This window comes from Lotus japonicus, chromosome 1 (assembly GCF_012489685.1).
Source record: "Lotus japonicus ecotype B-129 chromosome 1, LjGifu_v1.2".
Lineage (NCBI taxonomy): Eukaryota > Viridiplantae > Streptophyta > Magnoliopsida > Fabales > Fabaceae > Lotus > Lotus japonicus.
This window is the reverse complement of record NC_080041.1, coordinates 49,223,832-49,248,422: the sequence shown is the minus strand read 5'-3', so window position 1 is coordinate 49,248,422 and position 24,591 is coordinate 49,223,832. Positions and strand designations below refer to the sequence as shown.

The window sequence follows — 24,591 nt, the reverse complement described above, 5'->3', positions numbered from 1 at the left end:
CTCTGAGAGCCATTCAAGAGATCAAAACAGGATTTGAGGGAGAATTTGCCATTCTCACTATATCGCGAGTATGGTTGATCGGCTCCTCGCTCAAGCCTTGGGGGATTGATGCTTCGGATTCTGTCTCCAATCACTGGGGGAAGGGATTGGCTAATCAGATCCCAGTTCCAATTACCATTCACAATGAAGCACGAAACTGGGAGGTCCTCTTCCCAATCATCGGAGAGATCATTTGGCAAGTACTCTATGAGTGAGTCTAAAGTCGGGATCCATGAATCTTTCCAAAAGGAAACAGAGATTCCATTACCCAGCATCCACTTAGTTCCTTGTTCCACGAAATTCCAGACTCGGCAAATCCCTTTCCAGGTGGGGGAATCTGTTGCCTTGGGGGACGGGGGGCTTCTAAGTCTCAAGTTGAATTTATATTTGGCTCGAAGGACCTGTGCCCAAAGGGAATTTTCCTCTGTGTTCACCCCCCAGGCTAATTTCACCATGTAGGCCTGGTTCAGGGTGTGGAGATCCCGAAACCCTAAGCCTCCTTGGTCTTTGGGGGAACAAATGGATTCCCAGTTAATCAGGTGGCAGCGTCTCACATCTACAGAAGATCCCCAGATGAAGTCTCTGCACAGCTTCTCAATATCTTTGCAAATGCTCATGGGAATGGGGGTAGTTTGCATAACATATGCTGGCAAGCTAAGGAGACACGTTTGAGCTAGAGAAACTCGACCTGCAAAAGAAAGAGTGTTGACTTTCCATCCAGCGAGTTTCTTTCTGACTTTGTCAACAATGAAGTTAAAATTGTCTTTTGAAATTCTGGAGTGCAGCAGAGGAACTCCCAGGTAGACTCCGAGATTAGAAGTTTCCTGGATTTCAAGGGTAGAGACAAGTTGGTCTGCCATGCTTCTCCCTACATTCTTGGAAAAGAATACTCTTGACTTGGGGAGGCTCACTTTCTGGCCTGATGCTTCACAAAAATTCTGGAGGATATTATGAATAAGATGAGCTTGTTCAAGTGAGGCTTATGCAAAAAGCACAACATCATCAGCGAATAAGAGGTGAGATAGCAGAGGACCTGTTCTGCCAATTTTAAGGGGTTTCCAATCTCCGTTGGAGCAGGCATCTTTGATTGCATGAGCAAGTCTTTCTATACAGAGGACAAAAAGGTACGGAGATATTGGATCTCCTTGCCTAATGCCCCTAGAGGGTTTAAAGGTCTCTGTGTATTCTCCTCTCCAAGAGATAGCCGTGGATGATGAAGAGATGCAGCACCTAATCAGATTAGTGAAATTACTATCAAAGCCAAAAAATTCCAGTGTATTGATTATAAAGGGCCACCTTAATCTGTCGTAGGCTTTTTCCAAATCTAGTTTGATGGCCATTATCCCCTTTTTCCCTGACATAGTTTTCATGGAGTGTACCACTTCCTGGAAGATGATAATATTATCCATAGTGCTTTTCCCTTTAATAAAGCTAGCTTGGTTATGGGAGATTAGAGTAGGCAAAACAGTGGAGATTCTTGAAGCCAAAATTTTGGTGACCACTTTGTAAATGGTGTTACAAAGGGAAATAGGCCGGAATTGGGTAACCCTTTGAGGGGAGTGGACTTTCGGGATCAAAGCCAGGATGGTGTGGTTTACTTCAGCTATGGTTTCAGGGTTCACAAACACTGACCTTACGAAGTTATAAACACTCTCTTTCACAGTTTCCCAGTTCCTTTTAAAGAAGATAGCATGGAATCCATCAGGTCCTGGGGACTTGAGGTTCCCGATACTAAATAAATCCTGCTTGATTTCTTCAGAGGAGATTGTACTATTCAGAATCTGTTTATCTTCATTATCCAATGGAGGGGCCATTGTGGAAGTGAAGTATGCAATAGCAGAATCATTTTCTTCTGAGAAAAGGTCCTTGAAGTAGCTGACAAAGAGGCCTTTTAACTCATGCTCATCATAAACCCAATTGTTATTACCATCCAGTAAAGCCTCCACTCTATTTTTTTGTTGCTTGCAAATGACACTTTGATGATAAAACTTAGTGTTTCGATCACCCTTGCTTACATCAGAGTGATTATACGCATATTCAAAGAGAGCATTACAAAAATATTCCAAGACTACATATCTCCTCAATAACATATGTCACGTTTTCAAACTTTAGATCAAAATATTTCATAAAATAATCATACTTCATCTTTTATGCATTGCACAACGGAAATAAATAGAATCATCAAAAAATCATCTTCCAGACATACTTCAATAAAAAAAATTCAGTAAAAGAAGTATAGGCATTATGGCCATCCAAAAACGTCAACTTCATGTAACTCAAGTTTACAAAAGAAAGAACCAAAAAGAGTTGCCAATTACTCTCATCAAAATAATTTATTAAACCACGTCCCCCAATGTTACATACAGAGCAATTGACCCTCATACTACTAGATAACTATCTAAATAACAGTATATAGCTCTCTGTCTACTTCTCATGAGATGCTCCACTAGCACCTGTACCTGTACGATGTCGCATAGACCAGCTTCTTGTCATGACCAGCTTCTTGTTTACCCTTATCAGCAGGATTCCCATACGGTTTCCCTCTGAATTGCCCCTTTTCTTTCTTCTCTTTCAAAGACTTGTAGTGAGCAGCACTTTCCCTGCTATCCTCATCATATATCCTACTCCTGTTAACCAGATCAGAAAATCGGATAATCTGTTGATATCCCACAGCCTTCTTGATCTCAGGTCTCAAACCATTCACAAACTTGTTACACTTAGATCTCTCCGCTTCGGCAGTATTGTAGTGGGGACAAAACTTAATCAATTCCTCAAACTTTGTAGCATACTCCGCCACAGTTCCATTACCCTTCTTCAGTTCAGGAAACTCAATTTCCTTCTTTCCACGCACATCTTCTGGATAGTACTTCTCCAGAAATGCACCCTTGAAAAGATCCCAAGTAATCTCCATCCCATCACCTTCAAACCTCTGAACAGTGTTGTCCCACCAATCTTCAGCTTCTTTCTCAAGCATATGGGTGCCAAACTGCACCTTCTGCGCATCAGTACAATTCATGACTCGAAAGATCTTCTCAATTGCTTTCAGCCATGCCTGTGCTTTGTCAGGGTCGTATGCTCCTTCAAAGGTTGGCGGATTGTTCCTCTGAAACTTTCCCAAAGCACGGAATTCATCCTGATTATGGTTCCCAAGGTTCGCTTGCTGACCTTGCCCAATGGCGCCAGCCAACATTGCCAATGCCTCAGCGATAGCTTCATCATTCCTTCCGGCAACCATTTTCCTGAATCTCCAAACAGCCAACACCTCTTATCAAACAACAGCTCGATAGTGCTACTTACACATATCGAGTATCAGCAAGTATTAGAATATATATTATACTAAAAACTTGGTCACTGACCAACCAGGCTCTGATACCACTAATGTAACACCCTCTAATCCCCTTGTTTATTTTAAACTTACATCAGAGTGATTATACGCATATTCAAAGAGAGCATTACAAAAATATTCCAAGACTACATATATCCTTAATAACATATGTCACGTTTTCAAACTTTAGATCAAAATATTTCATAAAATAATCATACTTCATCTTTTATTCATTGCACAACGGAAATAAATAGAATCATCAAAAAATCATCTTCCAGACATACTTCAATAAAAAAAATTCAGTAAAAGAAGTATAGGCATTATGGCCATCCAAAAACGTCAACTCCATGTAACTCAAGTTTACAAAAGAAAGAACCAAAAAGACTTGTCAATTACTCTCATCAAAATAATTTATTAAACCACGTCCCCCAATGTTACATACAGAGCAATTGACCCTCATACTACTAGATAACTATCTAAATAACAGTATATAGCTCTCTGTCTACTTCTCATGAGATGCTCCACTAGCACCTGTACCTGTACGATGTCGCATAGAACATCGTTCCAACAGAAGGGTGAGAACTTCATCATATAATTAAGCATAATAACAGGTAATGAAAGAACAATACAGAAGTTTACATTATAAAAAATTTCTCTTCACAATAATACTTTCCTTACTCATTATTTCCATAGACAGTTCTACTTAGCAACTTTGTTCCACAATAAAATATCTTTAACAAAGTAAACGTCATCCAAACTTTTACTAACAACATCATTCACAGATATTCACCAACAACAACTATCACAGTTCTTATATTTCTTCCATCACATAGGACCACTCAAAAACGTGAGACTCAATGTGTGACTCTAATGCACATGCATGTGGTACCAATTGTTAACCTTAGCGGTATCACCGCGTTCACACAGAACAGTTAACCACCAAATAAAGTCTATCAGACTTCCAGAACTACCCCGGTTTAGGGACATTCTCTAGCTCCGCAGTAACTAGCAGACATACCTCTATCACCGGGTTCTGGAACACTCTCTAGCACCGCAGTAACTAGCAGACATGTCTATGACTGTATGAAGTGTATTTGTGCAAACATCTCAACTCTATACATGCATTATATAACATATTTCTTCATCGCTTTCCATAATGAAAATCTCATCATATTTGCTCAAACAACACTTCAACCTGTTATCAAATAATCACATTTGCAAAACAGCAATACAACAATTCTCACTTCATCAACAACCAATTCCAATAATTCATCTTATTGAATTCAAAATATTCATTTTCACCAATTCAAATAAATCACCATAATCCATATATCCAAAATTCAAAAGAGTACCCAAATTAAATAACAGATACAGTAATAATTTTCTGAAAAACAAGTACAGTAATCCGTTTTCTGAAAAACAGCAGGCACATCGGTCACTAAAAACGATCTCCAGGACTCATTACTAAACTACAAATTACGTTCTTTACACTCATAGAAAGCGGATTAAAAACCCTACAATTTCTTAGTTTACCAAATTTTCATTTGAACCTTAGAACTGGGTGATATCAGACCACGAAGTTCGCTGTCCAGCACAGAAACTGACAGAAACAGCAGGTACATCGGTCACTAAAAACGATCTCTAGAACTCATTACTAAACCAAAAATTACGTTCTTTATACGCCTGGAAAGCCGATTAAAAATCCTACAATTTCTTAGTTTACCAAATGTTTATTTGAACGCTAGAATTGGGTGATATCGGACCAAGAAGTTCCCTGTCCAGCACAGAAAACTGACAGAAACACTTCTACCTCAAAATCAAATTTCGAAAATTCCGAATTCAGGGTTCCTAGGCATGGCTCTACATCAACCTATCATCATACTACAATTATAGGATAAAGCTCACACCCTTACCGTGATTGATGATGAACCCTAGCTCTCTTCCTTTCCTCTTCCTTCTTCTTTCACGCGTCCTCTTCTTTCTTTTTCTTCTTCTTTCACGCGTCCTCTTCTTTCTTTTCTTTAGCTGCTTCCCCATCCTTATTAAACCATCTAAACCTAATTCCTCAAGGGCTAAACTAAAAATCCTAAAATCTCTCCTAGTCCTTGTCTCTATTTTTAATCCTAACTTTCACCCCCTAACTCTCTTCCATTTCATAAAACACACCCAGCATCACAAAAAAATATTTTATTTCATTAAAGTATTATTATATCACCTATTAAACCACCATACAATATAATCTTAATTAAAATAAAATACCAACATTATTTTAATTAAAAACGGGGTGTTACAGACTCGGCTGGTGTTCATGGTGCCACATCTACTGTATGCTATAGGGAGGCTCGTGACTGAAGGTATGAAAAACGGTAGAAAGGGGGGGGGGTTTGAATAACGTTTTCAGAACAAAACTTCCACCTTAAAGATTTTGACAAATCTTTTGAGAACTTAAGTGCTAAAGATAAGAGATAGAAAAGCACACAAGGATTTTATCCTGGTTCACTTGATAAATCACTCAAGCTACTCCAGTCCACCCGTTAAGGTGATTTCTTCCTTCTTAGAATGAAGGCAATCCACTAATCAGGTAAGAGTTACAACTGCACTTGAAACCTACAAGTGACTAACAATTACACTGACTTAGCTCACACTAAGATTCACTCTCTTAGTCTTCTCTAGGATCCGATCAACCTTGATCTCCTAAAGGCAAACTATACAACTGTATATGAAGTTCTTGTTTACCAAGAAATTGCTTCTAAAAAGCTTATAGTAAACACAATGAATTTCAGGTGAAAGAAAGCTTAGAATATTTTGAATATGTCTTGCGCGTGTGTATTGCTTCTACTTAGTTTCTTTTTCCGCTTCTTTCAATCTTCAGCCTTTATATATACTCCAAGGATTAGGGTTGAGCGTTGCATGGGAAATGCTACCGTTGGAGGGCAGTTCTGGAAAATCCAGCTTCTGCTGTGGCTGAGAACGTTAGGTAGGTCGTTAGGAAGGTACACTTGCTTTTGTACTTGGATAGCGACTTGACCTTTTAACCTAGGAGACTTCTGATCAGGGGAATACTTCATATTGGAACTTGTGAAGCCGGTTGATCAGAGTCAGAGGGAAAGCACAGATCCTCTGACCATTGTATCTTCTGATTCTGAACTCAGAGGGAAGAACATGGCCTTCAGAGTTTCTTGCTTCTGGACTTCAGAGTTTCCACTATTCAGCTTCTGGATCTTCAGAGTCTTCTACACCATCAGAACATCTGAACCTTCAGTGTTTCTTGGTTATCAGAACTTCTGGATCTTCAGAGCTTCTAGCGACTGAGTCCACATCAGAGTTTTTATAGCTTCAGAACTTCTGAAGCTTTTCCACTGTTCATACTGAACATGGTGAATGCGAAAGCGTTGCTTGGGTCACTCTTTATACACAGTGCTTCTGATTTGTGTGAGATTGAGTTGAGGTCAGAGCCTGTAAATAGCACACTCAGAAAAACACGTTAGAGTACCACAATTGTTCATATCAAAAGGTTAACTTGTAATCATCAAAACATAGAGTTGTACTACTAGATCAAAACTTGATCTTACAATCTCCCCCTTTTTGATGATGACAAAACTAAGATTTTTGATGAACAATTCTTAAACATTAAACTGAATTCACTCAGAGTTTAGAGATATAGAATAATACTTATCCTGATGTGAATAGTTTATCTTGCTCATTCTGAATTCAAGTCACTGCTTGATTCTGAGCTTAGCTCCCCCTGAATCTAATACTTGTTGAAAACGTTAGTAAAGTCTAGATTCTGAGCTAAATGATGTAAGAGTTCAGAGTGAAAAACTTATGACATAGATGAAGAACGAATAATCAGAGCGCATAAGTGATCAGAGTCAGGGACAAGGTATCAGAGTCTTGGGTATCAGAGTCAACTTAGAATCACTTCAGAAGAAGTGAAATGTATTCCTTGTATTTGCCCAGTGACACATCTATGGTCATGAAGGTGGAACTCTTAAATTCTCCAAAAGAAAAATAAATCACACTAACACATCTTACACATCAAAAACTGGGTTTACTCCCCCTTTTTGTCATAAGCAAAAAGCTTGGGGTGTGAAAAACTTAGCTTGAAGTACAAGGTACTCCCCCTTAGAGAAGGTCTAGGTTTAAAGAAAATGAAAACGATGCAAGAATCAGAGTTAGGCGAAAATAAATAGAAGAGTTAATGCAAGGGATGAACGTTTACCACCGGTCAAGTGAGTAAATAGAAGGGTTAGTTACCAAGAACTTAACCTCGAGAAACTGTAATAGCATTAACTTTCAGAGAGAAAGTGAAGCCTATAAAAAGCGTTTGAGAGAAAGGTAAGCTTCACACCTCGAATAATTTTCAGTAAGAAAAAAAATGGCATCATACAACGTAGCACTAGAAGAGCTGAGGAAGAAGGCCTTTGAAGAGGACCTGTTCCTGAACATCAGGCATCCAGAGGGTGCAACAACCATCGCGGAGCTGACACGGACACTGCTGGAAGAGGACCTGCGTCCAGAGTTGGAGAGAGACCTGAAGGAATTTCTTGCCTTCGTGGAGGAGGTGCAAGAACTCAGCCGGCTTGAACTCAAGCTGCTGGAAGAAAAAGAAATCTTGGAAGAGAAACTCAGGACTTCAGAAGAGATTCTGGAGAAAGATGAGCTAAAGGTCAGACTCAACAACATCCAGCATGTACTGGATCGTCTGGAAAAGGATAGGTCAGAGCAGCGCCAGGAGTGCAGAAGAATGAGGAGGGAACCTCCATTCTAGATTATATGATGTAAAGAAATATGATGTAAACATAGAACAATGAATAAAAAAGACTTTTGCAAACATATGTGACATAAGTATATAGATATATATGCATATATAATCACAAACGAACAAAAGAGAATAAATAAATAAAAAGAAACAGAGTTTAACAAAAGGAAAACAAAGTTAACGAAAAAGAAGAAAAAGAGAGATCCTAAAAACTAAGGTTTGTCAGTGCGTCTCAGAAGTTCCATCATCATGTGCTTCATCTCAATCAGCATGGATTCATGAGTGTCAAGACGTTGTTCCATGATGTCGAGTCTGGATGAGCTTGTCTGAGTAGAGCTGGAAGGAACATTCTGAGCAGCTTGAGGTTCTGGAATGGAAGCAGAAGCAGCAGGAGTAAACACAACTGGTGCAAGTCGCTCTGCCTCAGCCTCAGCTTCAAGACGCTCTGCCTCAAGTCTGGCTTGTTCAGCCTGAGCTGCTGCTTCACGTGCAGCTTCGTCTGCTTGTTCTTTCTTTCTCTGGGCTTCTTCAATAGCTTCAAGAAGCTTATTTCTCTGTTCGAGTTCGTGAAGAGCCACCCTCCTAGCAAGCCTTTGCTTTGCAGCCTCAATGCTCTGACTGCCCTCTGCATGCAGGAGCTGCATCATAATTGGAACTTGAGCCACTAGCCAAGTGCTCAGATTGTTCCACTCATCAGCCACATTTTCAGCATTCTCACTGAGATCAGTCTGACCGTGCACATTGCGGAGCCTCAAAGAGGCTTCATGATAGAAGATATTGATGCACTCAGAGAGAGATGTGGGTTGAAGGTGAGTATAGGGAATTATGGAGAGGTTGGGTTCAGGAGAGGCTGGGTGATTGCTGCTATGGGCTTCAGAGGCACCTTGTGGAGAACCAATGTTAATCATGGGAGCATTGGGTTCAGAGGTTCCAAGGTGAGGGTTTGAAGTTTCAACCAGAGGGTGAGGTGATCTAACCGAGGATTGGTTAGACACTGATTGTTCAGGTTCAGGGTCTGGTTGAATGGGCTCTTGTTGGTCAGGGACAGGGTGAGCTTGTTGAACTAAGGGGTCTGCCTCTTGGATAGGATTGGCCAAGATAGGTTCATCTGGGTCAACTAGACGTTCAGGTCTAGGGCCAGGATATCTCCTAGGGCTTGGACAGGTAAGGTAATACTCTTCCAAGGCAGATACCTTTTCTTTTCTAACCTCCATGAATTTTCTAATTGATTCAGAGGTATTGGAGGGAGGAGAGTCAATAACATTGGTTGGGAAGGATACAGGTGTGAAAGCTGTTGAAGAGTCTGTATCCGTGGTTCTGGCAGCAGGACGTGCTGATGCTCTGAGAGCAGAGTGATCAGACGTTCTGGGTTGTGGTTCTGTTTGGTTGGGCTCGGGTTGGTCTTGGACGATTGGTTCAGAAGATAATGGGTCGTACGGAATGGTAAGGAGAGATGTTGGTTCTTCTGACCTAGAGGTTGGGTTCTGAAGCAAATTCCAGAGAGGTGCTTCAGTAGGAGAAGGTTGAAAGAAGGAAGATCTTGGGGAATGTGGTGGAGAGGTGGTTTGTGCGGCTGGTTGGGATTCAGGAATAGGAGTGAGGGGATTTGAGGAGTGTTGAAGCAAGGCAGAAATAGGGAGTGCATCAAATAAATTCAAATCATCATCAGAAGCAAGTGCAGGCTTACTTGAATGTGCTGATGATCGAGTCACTCTGGCAGGAGGTTCAGTCCTTCTGACCACTGCAGCAGCTGGTTCCACCCGAGTAGGCTTCACCACGATTCTGACCTTCTTCTGCTTCTTCTTTGGAGGACCATCCTCACTATCATCATCATCACCATCATCAGGCTTTCTCTTTGTCTTCTTGACCAGAGGGACATCAGATTCTTCAGAGGATTCTTCCAGAACCATCTTCCTCTGAGCTTTCTTCTTTGGAGGAGAAGGAAACTCTGGAGCTGGCGGTAGTCTGCTGATGAAATCATCAAGGTCAATCTCGAATCCTTGAGCCCTGAGGTCTTCAACATAGCATCTGATGGCTTCAGGATGGTCTGCTTGAGTCCACAGAGGGTAGTCATTCAGAGGCATTCTTCTTCCTCTGATCTCAGAAGATGAGTCTTCATGAGCAGGAGCAATCTTCTTCTGGATTAAGCCCATCTTCTTCAAGGAGTTTGCAGTGAAGACATCACTGACAATTGTGCTCAAATCCTCTGTGCAACCAGCATCGATCAAATCTTGCACCAAGTTGCTTTCAATGAGAAAGTCTGAGAGCAGCCTCCCAAAAGGGATGTATTTGATTGCAGACTTGATGGAGGCGGTGGTGCGAGACTTCCGGATGCATTCCTTTAAGTAGGAGAACAGGAAGTAGGGAAGGCAGATCTTCTCCTTGTCTTGAATGAAGAACAGCATCGCCTTCTGGTTGAAGTTGATGTAATCTGGGGAACTGCCCTTCGGTCTCTGATTGATGCAGTTGAGCAGGATCTTGTGCCAGATTCTGAGTTTGGGGTGAAGATCCATCACCTTGTAACTCGTCTTGCCCGGTTTGAAGGTGGTGTACAGGGCCTTGTTGACTTTGTCTTTGGTGATGGGTTTCAGCTTGGATTCCGTCAGTTGGAACCGATACCCATAAGCAGTTTCTGCTCCTAGCAGATTCACGAATGACTTCTCAGTGATAATGATCTTCCTGCCAAGAATGTGAGAGACCACCTGAGTGTCATCGCAGTCTGCGAGCTTCCAGAATTCCTTTACCAATTTCTCATACACCGGTCCTCGAAGTCGATTGAAATAGTTTCCCCAACCTTGAGCTTGAACTTCAGGACGAAGATCATACCCATTTGCAGCCAAGTTATCGAGGTTGAATCTCCATTCTGCCAGGACTTGGAGTTCCTCAGGAGCAAATACGCAGTGAACGGCACAGCCCCGTTCTGCAATAGGAACAATCTGCTCTTGAACTTGAACTTGTTCTTGTGCCGGGTTCTCAGAGCCCCTTTGACCCGTTGCCAAACCAACTTCCATGTGAGGGAACTGAGGTGCATCTGCAGTAGATCTTCTGGTTTGTCTCACCATTTTGAAGAGGTTGAAGGTTTGAGGTAGAAGATGAAGTTTGAAGGATGAAGAGAGATCGAGAGAGAAATCAAGAAAGAGGCGGTTTTGAAAAGCAGAGAGTGCGAGAGTGAAAACCGGAAGTGAACGAGAACGTGTGTGTATAGTGGGTTTTATCAAATAACCGTTGTTGATTCAAAAAGCACTGTAAGATCAACGGTTGAAAATTAAAGATAGATAGTAACAGTAAAATACACAATCACACACAGGAGATAAGCATATCTACACGCAATCATAACAGACTGTCACACGGGCACAAGGAATTATGCATCAGAAATTCTGACACACGTGTTGTTGTCTCAGCTTCAGAGTCAGTACCAGTGGGCACACACACTCTGATTGAGTTACCTTCTGGACTAGACATCTTCTGATCAAGAAGTATCATAGTCAGAGGTTCTGATCCATCTTCACTCTGGACAAAAGTCCATGTTTAGATTTTTCAGAATAAAATTAAATCTATCCTCTGCTAAGGGCTTTGTAAAGATATCTGCCCATTGATGGTCAGTATCAACAAACTTCAGAAGAAGTACGCCCTTCTGCACATAATCTCTAATGAAGTGATACTTTACCTCAATGTGCTTTGCCCTTGAATGCAAGATAGGATTCTTGCTCAACGAGATTGCAGCAGTGTTATCACAATAAATTGGGATATTGCTCTCAAGGATCTGATAATCCTCCAGCTGATGTTTCATCCAGAGCATCTGAGTGCTGCATATTGCTGCTGAGATATATTCTGCCTCTGCAGTTGATAGTGCAATGGTTGATTGCCTCTTGCTTGCCCATGAGACTAGATTGCTTCCCAGAAATTGACAATTTCCAGAAGTACTTTTTCTCTCTGTTCTATCTCCAGCATAATCAGCATCACAATAACCTGAAAGCTTATACTCTGATGTTTTCTTATACATCAAGCCAAGGTTAGTGGTGCCTTTCAGATACCTTAGGATCCTCTTAACAGCAGTTAAGTGGGTTTCCCTTGGATCTGATTGGAAACGAGCACATAAGTGAACACTAAATAATATGTCTGGCCTAGATGCAGTTAAGTATAGAAGTGAACCTATCATTCCACGATAGAGCTTCTGACATACTTTACCACTTTTATCTTCTTTCTCCAAAATGCATGTAGGATGCATTGGAGTCTTGGCCACTGTAGATTCCAGCATATTGAACTTCTTCAGAAGTTCTTTAGTGTACTTGCTCTGATGGATATATGTTCCTTCTGGTGTTTGATCAACTTGTATTCCCAGAAAGTACTTTAATTCTCCCATCATACTCATCTCAAATTCAGCCTGCATCATCTCAGAAAATTCTTTGCATAGAGATTGATTAGCAGAACCAAATATAATATCATCAACATAAATTTGCACAATTAAGATATCATCTTTATAAGTCTTGCAAAAAAGAGTTGTATCTACTTTACCCCTTACAAACTCATTCTCCAGAAGGAATGAGCTAAGTCTCTCATACCATGCTCTAGGAGCTTGCTTCAGACCGTAGAGTGATTTCTTCAATTTGAGCACATGGTCTGGTTTCTTTTCATCTTCAAAACCTGGGGGTTGATGAACATAGACTTCCTCTGAGATATAATCATTTAGGAAGGCACTCTTTACGTCCATCTGATGTAGAACTATGTTGTGATTTACTGAGAAGGAGATCAACAGTCTAATTGCCTCCAGTCTTGCTACCGGAGCAAATGTTTCAGTGTAGTCTATTCCTTCCTGCTGGCTGTAGCCTTGAGCAACTAGCCTTGCCTTGTTTCTGACTACTTCTCCTTTCTCATTTAGCTTGTTTCTGAATACCCATTTCGTTCCAATAACATGGACACTCTCAGGCTTCTTCACTAAGCTCCAAACATCGTTCTTGGAGAATTGATTAAGTTCTTCTTCCATGGCCAGAATCCAATCCTTGTCCTGAAGAGCTTCATCTATGGACTTGGGTTCAATTAAGGACACCAATCCTTTCAGACTCAGCAAGGTCTCTTCAGAGGGTCTGAAGGCAGATCTGGTTCTGACTGGTTCATCTTTGTTGCCCAGAATCAATTCCTTAGGGTGAGCTGCAGTGATTCTGCTCTTCTTCAGAGTTTGTGAGTTAGAGGGACCAGCTTCTTCCTCTGGTTCATCTTCCTCTGGCTCAACTTCCTCTGGAGCTTTGCCTTTGTCAGAAACATTAATGCTTAAATCTGCAAACTTTTCAACTAGCTTTGACTGGTCAGAGTCAAGCTTATCATCAAATCTAACATGAATAGATTCTTCAATAGTCTTAGCATCAGTATTATAAAATCTAAAACCTTTAGATCTATCAGAATAACCAAGTAATAGACACTTAGAAGACTTAGCATCAAATTTATGCAATCTATCCTTAGTATTGAGAACATAACAAACACAGCCAAAAGGATGAAAATAAGAAATGTTGGGTTTTATGTTCTTCCACAATTCATAAGGAGTCTTATTCAGAATTGGTCTCACAGAGATTCTGTTCTGAATGTAACATGCTGTATTTACTGCCTCTGCCCAAAAGTGCTTAGCCATGCCAGTTTCTTGGAGCATGGTTCTAGCCATCTCCTGAAGAGTTCTGTTCTTCCTCTCAACAACACCATTTTGTTGAGGAGTTCTGGGACAAGAGAAATCATGTGCAATTCCATAGGAATCAAACAGACTCTCAAACTTGTCATTCTCAAACTCTCCACCATGGTCACTTCTGACACGCACAATCCTACAAGCCTTCTCGTTTTGCACTTGAGCAATGAAGGTAGAGAACACAGCATGAGACTCATCCTTGCGGGTTAGAAACTTTACCCATGTCCAGCGGCTATAGTCATCAACGATAACCATCCCATATCTCTTGCCACCTATAGACTCAGTTTTCACTGGTCCAAAAAGGTCGATATGCAGAAGTTCCAACGGCCTTGAGGTTGAGACAACATTCTTTGCCTTGAAAGGGACTTTTGTGAATTTGCCTTTCTGACATGCTTCACAAAGAGCGTCTGAAGCGAACTTCAGATTGGGTAAGCCCCTGACAAGGTTTAGCTTGCTCAGCTGAGAAATCTTTCTCATACTGGCATGCCCTAACCGTCTATGCCATACCCACTGCTCTTCATTAACAGACAGAAGGCACTTCACATTCTGAGCCTCCAATTCAGATAATCTGATCTTATAAATGTTGTTCTTCCTCTTGCTGTTAAACAGAACAGAGCCATCGATCTGACTTACAGCCCGGCAGGACTTTTGATTGAATATAACATCATAACCCTTGTCAGCTAATTGACTTATAGACAATAAGTTATGTGTTAAACCGTCTACCAATAAAACATTATCAATGCATGGACTACTATCTACACAAATAGTACCAGTACCAACAATTTTACCCTTTTCATTTCCTCCGAAGCCAACTTCGCCTCCAGGCTTAAGTTTCAGCTCTCGGAACATACGCTTTTCTCCCGTCATGTGACGCGAGCATCCACTGTCCAGATACCATGATTGGTGTTTCAGTGGAGCTATCAAGGATATCTGCAACATAGATGATCTTGTCCTTAGGTACCCACTTTCTGGGTCCTCTTTTGTTAGTTACCCCAGAGGTTCTGATCACCTTGGGTGTCTCAACATAATATTTTAAAGGAATACTTGCATGATATTTAGTCATAGAGAAAGATCCCTTTTTAAGAGGATGTTTAGCAACTTTAGCAGGTACAGGATCAGGCAATATGGTACCAGAGGGAACAAAGCATTCATACAAGGATTTAGCTTTAGACACAGAAGGCTTATTTCTAATTGGTTTAGAATAGCCAATGCCATGCATTCCATTTCTGCTTACGCCATAGATCATTGAAGCCATTAAGCTTCTATCCACGCTTTTAGCTAGGAATCTTTGAAAAGACTTTTCATACTTAGATTCATTTCTACAATCAGAGGCATCACAGGCAACAATTTCTTCTAACTTAGCAATCTGATTCTTAAGCACAGAGTTAGAATTTACCAAAGCATGATTTTCATTTTTCAAATCAGAAATAATTTTCTCATGTTCAGAAGGAGTCTTAGAGACAGCAGATAAGTTCTTTTTCAACTTTTTATGCTTAGACAATAAAGAGTTATACTTATCCATGATATCAGACAAAGCATGTTTCAGTTCAGAGGTAGAGAAGGAAGCGAATACCTCATTTTCATCGTCTGAGTTAGGATCTCCTTCTGATTCTGAGTCAGAGTCAACAGCTTCCTTTGACTCTGCTCCTTTGTCTTTGACAATGGCCATGAGTCCTTGGACTTCACCATCAGAGTCAACATCCTCTGACTCTGATTCATCGAATGTCACCATCAGACTCTTCTTGGTCTTGAAGTGCTTCTTTGGCTTCTTGTCTTTCTTCAACTTTGGACAATCACTTTTGTAGTGTCCAGATTCTTTGCACTCAAAACATGTGACTTCCTTGATTGAAGACTTCTTCTGGCCTGAGGACTCATACTTGCCTTTTGCCTTTCCAGAGCCTTTGAACTTGCTCTGCCTGTGCTTCCAGATGCGGTTGAGTCTCTTGGAGATCAGAGTCAGCTCATCTTCATCAGAATCTTCTGATGCTTCTTCAGATTCTTCTTCTTCAGCTTGAAGAGCCTTTGACTTCTCAACCTTAGCCTTTTCAGATTTGGATTTCAAGGCTATGGACTTTTTCCTCAGATCTTGCATCTCTGAGCGTTTCAGCTCATGGCATTTCAAAATGCTGATGAGTTCTTCTAAACTCATATTCTCAACGTCTCTCGTGAGCTCTATTGAAGTCACCAAAGGCATCCAACTTTCAGGAAGACACCTGATGACCCTTATGACATGATCTTTTGTTGTGTAGCTCTTGTTGAGAGGTCGTATGCCAGCTACAAGCAATTGAAATCTGGAGAACATTTCTTCAATGGACTCATTTGGCTCCATGATGAAGGATTCATACTTTTGGATCAAAGACAATGCCTTTGATTCTTTGACTTTCTTGTTTCCTTCATGAGACATCTTCAGAGAATCAAAAATGCCTTTAGCAAACTCACGATCGGTAATCTTCTGGTACTCCTCATAGGAAATAGCACTTAGAAGAATTGCTCTTGCTTTGTGATGTTGTGAGTACAGCTTCTTTTGTTCTGCAGTCATCTCTGACCTTGGGATCTTCTTGCCATCTGCATCAACTGGACGCTCATAGCCATCCACAATAATATCCCAGAGATCTGCATCGAAACCCAGAAAGAAACTTTCCAGTCTATCTTTCCAATATTCGAACCTTTGACCATCGAACATAGGAGGCTTTGCGTTGTAACCATCTCTTTGAGTTTCACTGGTGGTGGCAGCCATTGTTTTTCACACCGGCCCGGATCACTGAACACTGTTAGGTGTGGTAATCAGAACCAGGCTCTGATACCAATTGAAGGTATGAAAAACGGTAGAAAGGGGGGGGGGGTTTGAATAACGTTTTCAGAACAAAACTTTCACCTTAAAGATTTTGACAAATCTTTTGAGAACTTAAGTGCTAAAGATAAGAGATAGAAAAGCACACAAGGATTTTATCCTGGTTCACTTGATAAATCACTCAAGCTACTCCAGTCCACCCGTTAAGGTGATTTCTTCCTTCTTAGAATGAAGGCAATCCACTAATCAGGTAAGAGTTACAACTGCACTTGAAACCTACAAGTGACTAACAATTACACTGACTTAGCTCACACTAAGATTCACTCTCTTAGTCTTCTCTAGGATCCGATCAACCTTGATCTCCTAAAGGCAAACTATACAACTGTATATGAAGTTCTTGTTTACCAAGAAATTGCTTCTAAAAAGCTTATAGTAAACACAATGAATTTCAGGTGAAAGAAAGCTTAGAATATTTTGAATATGTCTTGCGCGTGTGTATTGCTTCTACTTAGTTTCTTTTTCCGCTTCTTTCAATCTTCAGCCTTTATATATACTCCAAGGATTAGGGTTGAGCGTTGCATGGGAAATGCTACCGTTGGAGGGCAGTTCTGGAAAATCCAGCTTCTGCTGTGGCTGAGAACGTTAGGTAGGTCGTTAGGAAGGTACACTTGCTTTTGTACTTGGATAGCGACTTGACCTTTTAACCTAGGAGACTTCTGATCAGGGGAATACTTCATATTGGAACTTGTGAAGCCGGTTGATCAGAGTCAGAGGGAAAGCACAGATCCTCTGACCATTGTATCTTCTGATTCTGAACTCAGAGGGAAGAACATGGCCTTCAGAGTTTCTTGCTTCTGGACTTCAGAGTTTCCACTATTCAGCTTCTGGATCTTCAGAGTCTTCTACACCATCAGAACATCTGAACCTTCAGTGTTTCTTGGTTATCAGAACTTCTGGATCTTCAGAGCTTCTAGCGACTGAGTCCACATCAGAGTTTGTATAGCTTCAGAACTTCTGAAGCTTTTCCACTGTTCATACTGAACATGGTGAATGCGAAAGCGTTGCTTGGGTCACTCTTTATACACAGTGCTTCTGATTTGTGTGAGATTGAGTTGAGGTCAGAGCCTGTAAATAGCACACTCAGAAAAACACGTTAGAGTACCACAATTGTTCATATCAAAAGGTTAACTTGTAATCATCAAAACATAGAGTTGTACTACTAGATCAAAACTTGATCTTACAATGCTACGCTATAAGAAATAACGTTGCGCCCTCACTAACACCAATTGGTTTTGGCGTAGTGGTAAGCGCGTGATCCTACAGTGACCTTAATGGAGTTTCATTTGTGGCTCTCCCAATTTATACTACAACATATGGTTGTGGTTATCTTTTTGATGGCTGAATGTGGATGTTAAATTGTTGCTTTATGAGGAATGGAGGGCAATTGGAGGGCAGCTTCAATGGAGGATTTGTTGACGGGAATGGTGTAGGCTTGTTCTATCTTGTTGGGTATAGTACTGCTGGTGTTCTTTGACTACTTCGTTGGTTCCAAGGCATTGGGTTGGTTTGCAGGAATCCTATATTTCGCTATTATTTTGTATAGTCCTTCTTGGAGGTCGTGAACGATGAAAGGCGGTGTGGACGAGGTTGGCCGTGGTGGTGGCTTCATTTTCTACCAGTACTGCAAGTCTGCAACTAGTTGATGTGTTTTGGAATTTTTAAATGGTGTGCTGTTGGATTCAGATGCATGTAGATATGAATGTTGAATGATTGGAGGTTGTAGAGGGAGTACAAAGAGAGAATGCCATAGAAATTTTGATTGGGGATGTTGATTTGGGTGATGGGAATTCATGGAGTTTTAGGTGATGTCCTTGTGTTCCATTTGGAAGAGGCCTGTGTTTGTGACGGATTATTTCCGTCACTAATTTGCTTTTTCAGAATTAATGAATTTAATAATTGTGTTTTAAAAAAATGCAGTGTCAGCGAGTTCTGTTTAGTCAACTGACGGAACTTAACGGAAGAGCCTCAATAGATCCTTCTGGAATCATGAGGGATGTTGACCACACATTTTAAACACAGTGGGTGCAGACTGCACATTTGTGAAACATCAGAAACCCAAACTGAAATTAAGCCTAGTTTTTATTTAACGGACCTTAGTCCCTTCTTATCTACCAAAAATCCATATCTTTTAGAGCATTGTTATTTGAGCTCATTCCCCATGTGCTATTTGCTAATTTTTCACTTTTTCACTGAGTAAATGTATTTTAACTTTTAAGTACTCATATGTGTTTTACGAATATGATTTTTTTTTATAAGCTTTTACGATTATGATTAACAGTGCTCTTTTGATTAATGAGACATAACTATTCAATTAATTTCTCCAAAACACTAAATATAATTATATAACTTAATTAAGAGTTCATCACATCGCTCTTCAAAACCGAAAGAGAGTGATTGATTAGAGAATTTGATAAGTCTGTTACGTTACAATTACTACATGAAAGTAAAATTTGCAGATCCATTTCCTATGTATTCACTATTCAGTTCAAATTAACTTAGAAAATTAATATCTACAAAAGGAATTATTAAAATTCAAGAAAAAGTAATAAGCACCTTCTATTCTACTTTTCTTCTTTTCTTCTATATATGGTACTAATAATTAATTAAAGTCCAAGAAATTTACAGAAATGCTCAGGAAGTTTTTCTTTGGTTGGTAGATAAAAATTTCCACAATATTGGATGAAGGTGACTATCACTTGATAACTGATGATAGGAGCATTATTTGGTTACGATATGGGAATGGGTTAAAGAACCTCAACACTCTAGTCTCAGGGTAGCAATCATCCACTAGCCACTAAAGAATAAATGATCAATAACTCTCTCAAATAAAGAGATAAAAACGAGGGCCGCACTAGATAAGTTGTTAATGAGAATAATGAATGTGAAGTTAATAGCATTCAGTTTTGCATCTTAAATTACTTCTCATCACAATTTTGTATTTAAATTTATTTTTCCAGAATAAAAACTCCAAATTAATGGGTATGACGTCAGTGACACGCAGGGAGACCAGTAGATAGACTCACTAATAAGTTGGACCGTCAGAGAATTTTTCTGAGGATGAGGTTGCCTATCAATTGAGAAATTGTCGTAACGAAGAGGGATTTGAACTAAGTTAAATCCGAAATGCCAAACCTATATACACTTTTTATCTCTTGAAAATTTGTTTATAATAATGAAAATTGTTACATAATTACACATATGATGGAATTAAAGTCTATAATAATGGATAACCTTTAAATTAAATGAGTAGAGTATATCCTGGTAACTGAATTCATCTTGTAACTCACAGTAGCGCACACGTTAAACAATGAACACATGCGGCGCGCACATTCTCCAAAAGTTAATTACCTATATGCTCATCATGAATCATCATAAATTATCTTCTTTCGAATATATAGTATATATAAACATTTTCCAATTTTTTTTGTTCATTCCACACTTTGTTAGTTGTTAGCTTTCAACATGGAGAGTACTCAGAAATCTAACTATGAAATAGGAGATTATCCATTTGCACCTACGTGCCAATTATCTTCATGTGACATTTGCAGGTAAATCAAATTTTGCTACAATTAACTTCCCTTTTTCATGTTCATTTACCAATTTTCACACACATGAAAAAGTCTAGCAATTCCTTTTAAAGTTTCAAATTTCTCATTTTCATTCCTTTTCTCCAGGGGTAATGCTCGGGATGGGTATGTTTCAATTGATTTTCCATATGGGTTTCCCATGCAAGATAGCAATTTTGATTCTAATCCTTATATCGAATGGTACTATCCTGATATTCTATTTGAAACTCTGCCCCCAGAACCAATACCAATAAGCACACTACAAGGTTATCATTTTATAAATTATGAGTTTTTCTACTCTCCACACTTAGTCCCTTGTTTTGACATGATTTTACGTCTAAATTGCCATTGCAGACTATGGATTTTGTGATGTTAAAAATGTACTTTCGGTGTGGAACAGCGAAATTGATGCTGGGATTTTTCCAGATAAGCCTGTGTTTTTAACATGCAGTGATGGAGAGAGTGTAAAGGAAATTAAGGAAGATTTGCATTGCATAGAAGATCATCATAAAGTCAGCAATACCAGAATGCTATCATGGAAGACAGTATCTAAGTACTTTTACATGCCAATTTCAGAAGCAGCAAAAGAGCTTAACGTAGGGCTGACCCATTTGAAGAAAAGGTGCAGAGAGTTAGGGATTCAGAGGTGGCCCCATCGGAAGCTAATGAGCCTTCAAGCTCTCATAAAAAACATACAAGTAAGTCTTTCTCATAGCATGACATGAAAACATTCAAGGTTTTTAGTTGTGGTTATGAAATCGCGGACAAATGAAGATTGATGCTGTTGCAACTGTATAATTGTAGTCGCCATATTGATGTGGGGACTACAAAGCCATTTCCTGCAATTTAAATCTTGCAAATATTATTTATATACAGTGTGAGATTTTGATACTATATATATATTGTATGATCTTCATGTGTTGAATTGTTTATATTGATGAAAATATAAAAAGAAGTCTCGCATTAGTGAGTTAAACACACAATTAAATAGTACTAGTATATATATAAGTTGGAGAGTTGCATTAGAATTGCTTTAAGGTATTTTTGTTAAGGCTTCTACTTCAACAACTTTGGCTTACTCACCCCACAACCATTATTTTGGGTTCACATGCTTCCAGCACAACAATTATGAAGTTGAAACATTTTTTTTATTTTCTCTCAATATTTTGATGGGTTATGCAGGAGCAAGGAGATTTGGAGGGACATGATGAAAGAATAAGAAGTGCCATTGAGATATTAGAGAAGGAGAAGAAGATGGTGGAGGAAATGCCAGATTTGGAACTTGAAGAAACTACAAAAAGGCTTAGACAAGCTTGCTTTAAGGCCAACTACAAGAGAAGGAAGCTCATGGTCATGGGATTAATGGAACCTCAATCTTCTTCTATTAGTGGAAGTGCAAGAAGTGAATAAATTATCATGAAGCAGATTAATATATTTTGCCTATCTATATGTGCTTTGACTTTGCTTTTTTTTTTTTCTTTTCTTTTTTGATGAATGGAAAGAAGTAACTCCTCTTTTAGCATTTTTGCGCTTGTTATTTATCAGGTAACTAGCTCATTTTTTAGTTAGTCGTACAGATTTGTGTTTTTGTCCAAGTAAAAAAGGGACCAGAATCAACAACTAGGCACTTAAATGGTCTGGCCCAGATTGTAAGTTGTTGCTAAGACTTGGGCCTCTACAAGGTACGACATGCTCAAGTTAAAAAAAATTAGTTAAGAGTTGGGGATATGTACTTGAGGTGTAGGGTTTGAACTTTGAACCATGCTCAAGCACATATTGTACAATTAACTCATCAAGTCAATAAAAAAATATCATATATTTTTATTGCTTTTAAATTATTAATATAGAATTCAGGGGTTAATTATGTTTTTTATTCCCATAATGAGCGAATTATAGCTTTCCATCTATGATTAGAGAAAAAATGGCTATAGCCTTATTTGAGTACCAAGCTTGATCGGACACACCAATTGTAATTATTTATTAAAATTAAAATTGCACATTTATAATTATTAAATAAATAAATTTAAGGCACATAATTATTAAATAAATAAATTTAAATTATTAATTAAATGTCAAAATTTTAAAAATCCTTTAATCCCTTATTTCTGAAACCTTAACCTTAACTATGTAGGTTACAAATACAAACCTATTATATTTCCGAACATAAATTTTTGGTCCCTAACATTTACCATATGTTTGGTTTTTGTCCCTCGCCGGAGTAAAGGTGAGTTTTAGTCCCCAACCTTTGCCAAAATGTTTGGTTTTCATCCCTTCGGAGCTCTGGGTCAACGCCGGAGCTCCGGTGGCCCATGTGGCATGACCACGTGGGATTATAAATCTGATGTGGATTTTTTTTTCATTTAAATATAAAAAAATCACATAATTTTTTTTGAAAACAAAAACACATAATTAAACTAATAAACTAATCTAATTAACACAACTAAATAAAACTAACTCAAACTTAATTAATCTAGTTAACACATCTAAAAAAAACCAATTCAACATCATCATTCTCACGTTCATTCTACATTTCCTCTTACTGTGCATTCCCTTCACAGAACTTGTGTGTCAAACACAACAACAGGCCCTGTCACCGATCCATTCCAGCAACAAACCTCTGCTACGGCGACCCCTACGCGCCACCCTTCGGACCCAGGCCCCTGCGCCGCCACGCCGACATGCGCGACCAACACCCAGACCTCCGTCGTGAGCTCTGTCTCTCTCTCTCTCTTCCTTTCTTTCTCACACACACAGTTGATGCTCAGATCTGTGGTACCATTCAAATCGAAGATGAACCCAGATTTGTGCAAGGAGGAAAGAACAAAGCCATTCATTTAGGTTGCGGGTTCTGGGTTGTGATGGGCGGGTGGGGTTTAATTAATTTTTTTCTTATTTTATCAAATTGAAACTCGACAACGACAGAGGCAACAAGTTCATTTGTTTATCTTGCTTGAAAATTATGTCCATTTGTTTATCATGGTATTTTGATTGTCATAAGTTTGTGTATTTAAAAAAATCAAATTGAACTAGCTAAAGTCTACCATTTGCTCATTTTAAGTTCTTTCCTCCGCACTGGTTCTGGGTTTTTAGTGATTATTCTGGGTTTTCCTCTTAATTGAATGGGTGGTTTTCTCCTACTTGTGTGAATGAGTTGATTTGATGATTTGCAAGATCAAAATTAAGGTCTGATTAAAAAAAAAATTTGGGTTGAGATTTTTTCCTGTGTATTTAGGATTCTTTCTGGGTTTGGGTTTCATTGATGAAGATGAACATGAAGAGGAAGAACAAAGAAGGTGATTAAAAGAGTTTTTTTTTGTTATGTTTTCTTCAATTAATTTTTTTACAGATTAGGAATAGTTTAATTATTAATTATTTTGTCAATTTTAATGATTATTTATTAAATAATTTAAAATAAAAAATTCCACATGGCCTCATTAATTCCACATGGGCCGCCGGAGCTCCGGCGTTACCCCAGATCTCCGGAGGGACAAAAACCAAACCTTTGATAAAGGTTAGGGACTAAAATTCACCTTTGCTCCCGCGAGGGATGAAAACCAAATATATGGTAAAGGTGAGAGACTGAAAACCTATTTAAGCCTTCTTTTTACTTCTCTCTTATATTTTATGTTTCTCTCTCATTTTTACCTTTTTTACCTTATTCCAAGAGGTGGAGTTGGAATTGGTTGATCATAAAAAACATCTTTATCTTATTTGATGAAACAAAGTTTATTCAGATAGAGAAAAATTAAAATTGAATTCTGAAAATAAGAATTACAATTTACAAATACATTTTTCCTAAATAGAAAGAAGATCATTATAATAGAAATGAAGTTCATACATTAATTCTGACATGCTAAGCTAATCCTGCTTCTCCAAGCTAGCAGGTTTGGAAGATACATTTCAGAAGGGATTTTGCCTTTGAGGTTCAGATGGTGAATTAGAGGCATAAACAAAGAGTGGTCATTGTGGCAATACATGCTTCACCAAGACAATACTAGCAAAACATAAAGTAGTCATAGTCATGATGATCAACAAAAACATCTCCAATCTGGCAGCAACCTTTTTCAACACCCTTTTTCGCTCCCTCAAATAGTGAGCTTCAATCTCAAGCCTTCCAAACATCTCATCAATGTTGAGTGCAGTTTCAATCTCACAAAAACTTGGATTACAAAATTGGAAGAAGTTACAAGTGTTAGTCTTACATATGTAAAATGACTTGTCTAGATCTCCATCTGTGTTTGTCACCTTGACTTCTGCAACATATCCACAACTGCATTTCTCATTGCGAAATCCATGTTCCCTTCTTCTTAAGGTAATCAAGCTTGAGGATGTCATTTGGTTGAGAACCTTTTTAGACAATAAGGGGATTTAATTAAC

General features: G+C 39.1%; 2 protein-coding genes across 2 annotated transcripts; one reads left to right on the top strand and one right to left on the bottom strand.

Moving 5' to 3' along the window:
• Positions 1–2,485: 2,485 nt before the first annotated feature.
• LOC130737494 (uncharacterized) lies at positions 2,486–3,274 on the bottom strand. The gene has a single exon (XM_057589284.1). It carries the CDS (start codon positions 3,272–3,274, stop codon positions 2,486–2,488), a length of 789 nt encoding a protein of 262 aa, XP_057445267.1.
• A 16,836-nt stretch (positions 3,275–20,110) lies between these two features.
• LOC130737486 (protein RKD1-like) lies at positions 20,111–21,624 on the top strand. The gene is made up of 4 exons (XM_057589271.1): positions 20,111–20,196; positions 20,323–20,480; positions 20,569–20,912; positions 21,397–21,624. The coding sequence occupies exons 1-4, from the start codon at positions 20,111–20,113 to the stop codon at positions 21,622–21,624; spliced, it is 816 nt and encodes a 271-aa protein (XP_057445254.1).
• The last annotated feature ends 2,967 nt before the right edge of the window (positions 21,625–24,591 follow it).

Coding starts and splice junctions, on each gene's coding strand:
- LOC130737486 (XM_057589271.1), top strand. CDS start 20,111: ATGGAGAGTACTCAGAAATCTAACTATGAAATAGGAGATTATCCATTT. Junction 20,197..20,322: donor TCTTCATGTGACATTTGCAG/GTAAATCAAATT, acceptor CCTTTTCTCCAG/GGGTAATGCTCGGGATGGGT. Junction 20,481..20,568: donor ACCAATAAGCACACTACAAG/GTTATCATTTTA, acceptor TTGCCATTGCAG/ACTATGGATTTTGTGATGTT.
- LOC130737494 (XM_057589284.1), bottom strand. CDS start 3,274: ATGGTTGCCGGAAGGAATGATGAAGCTATCGCTGAGGCATTGGCAATG.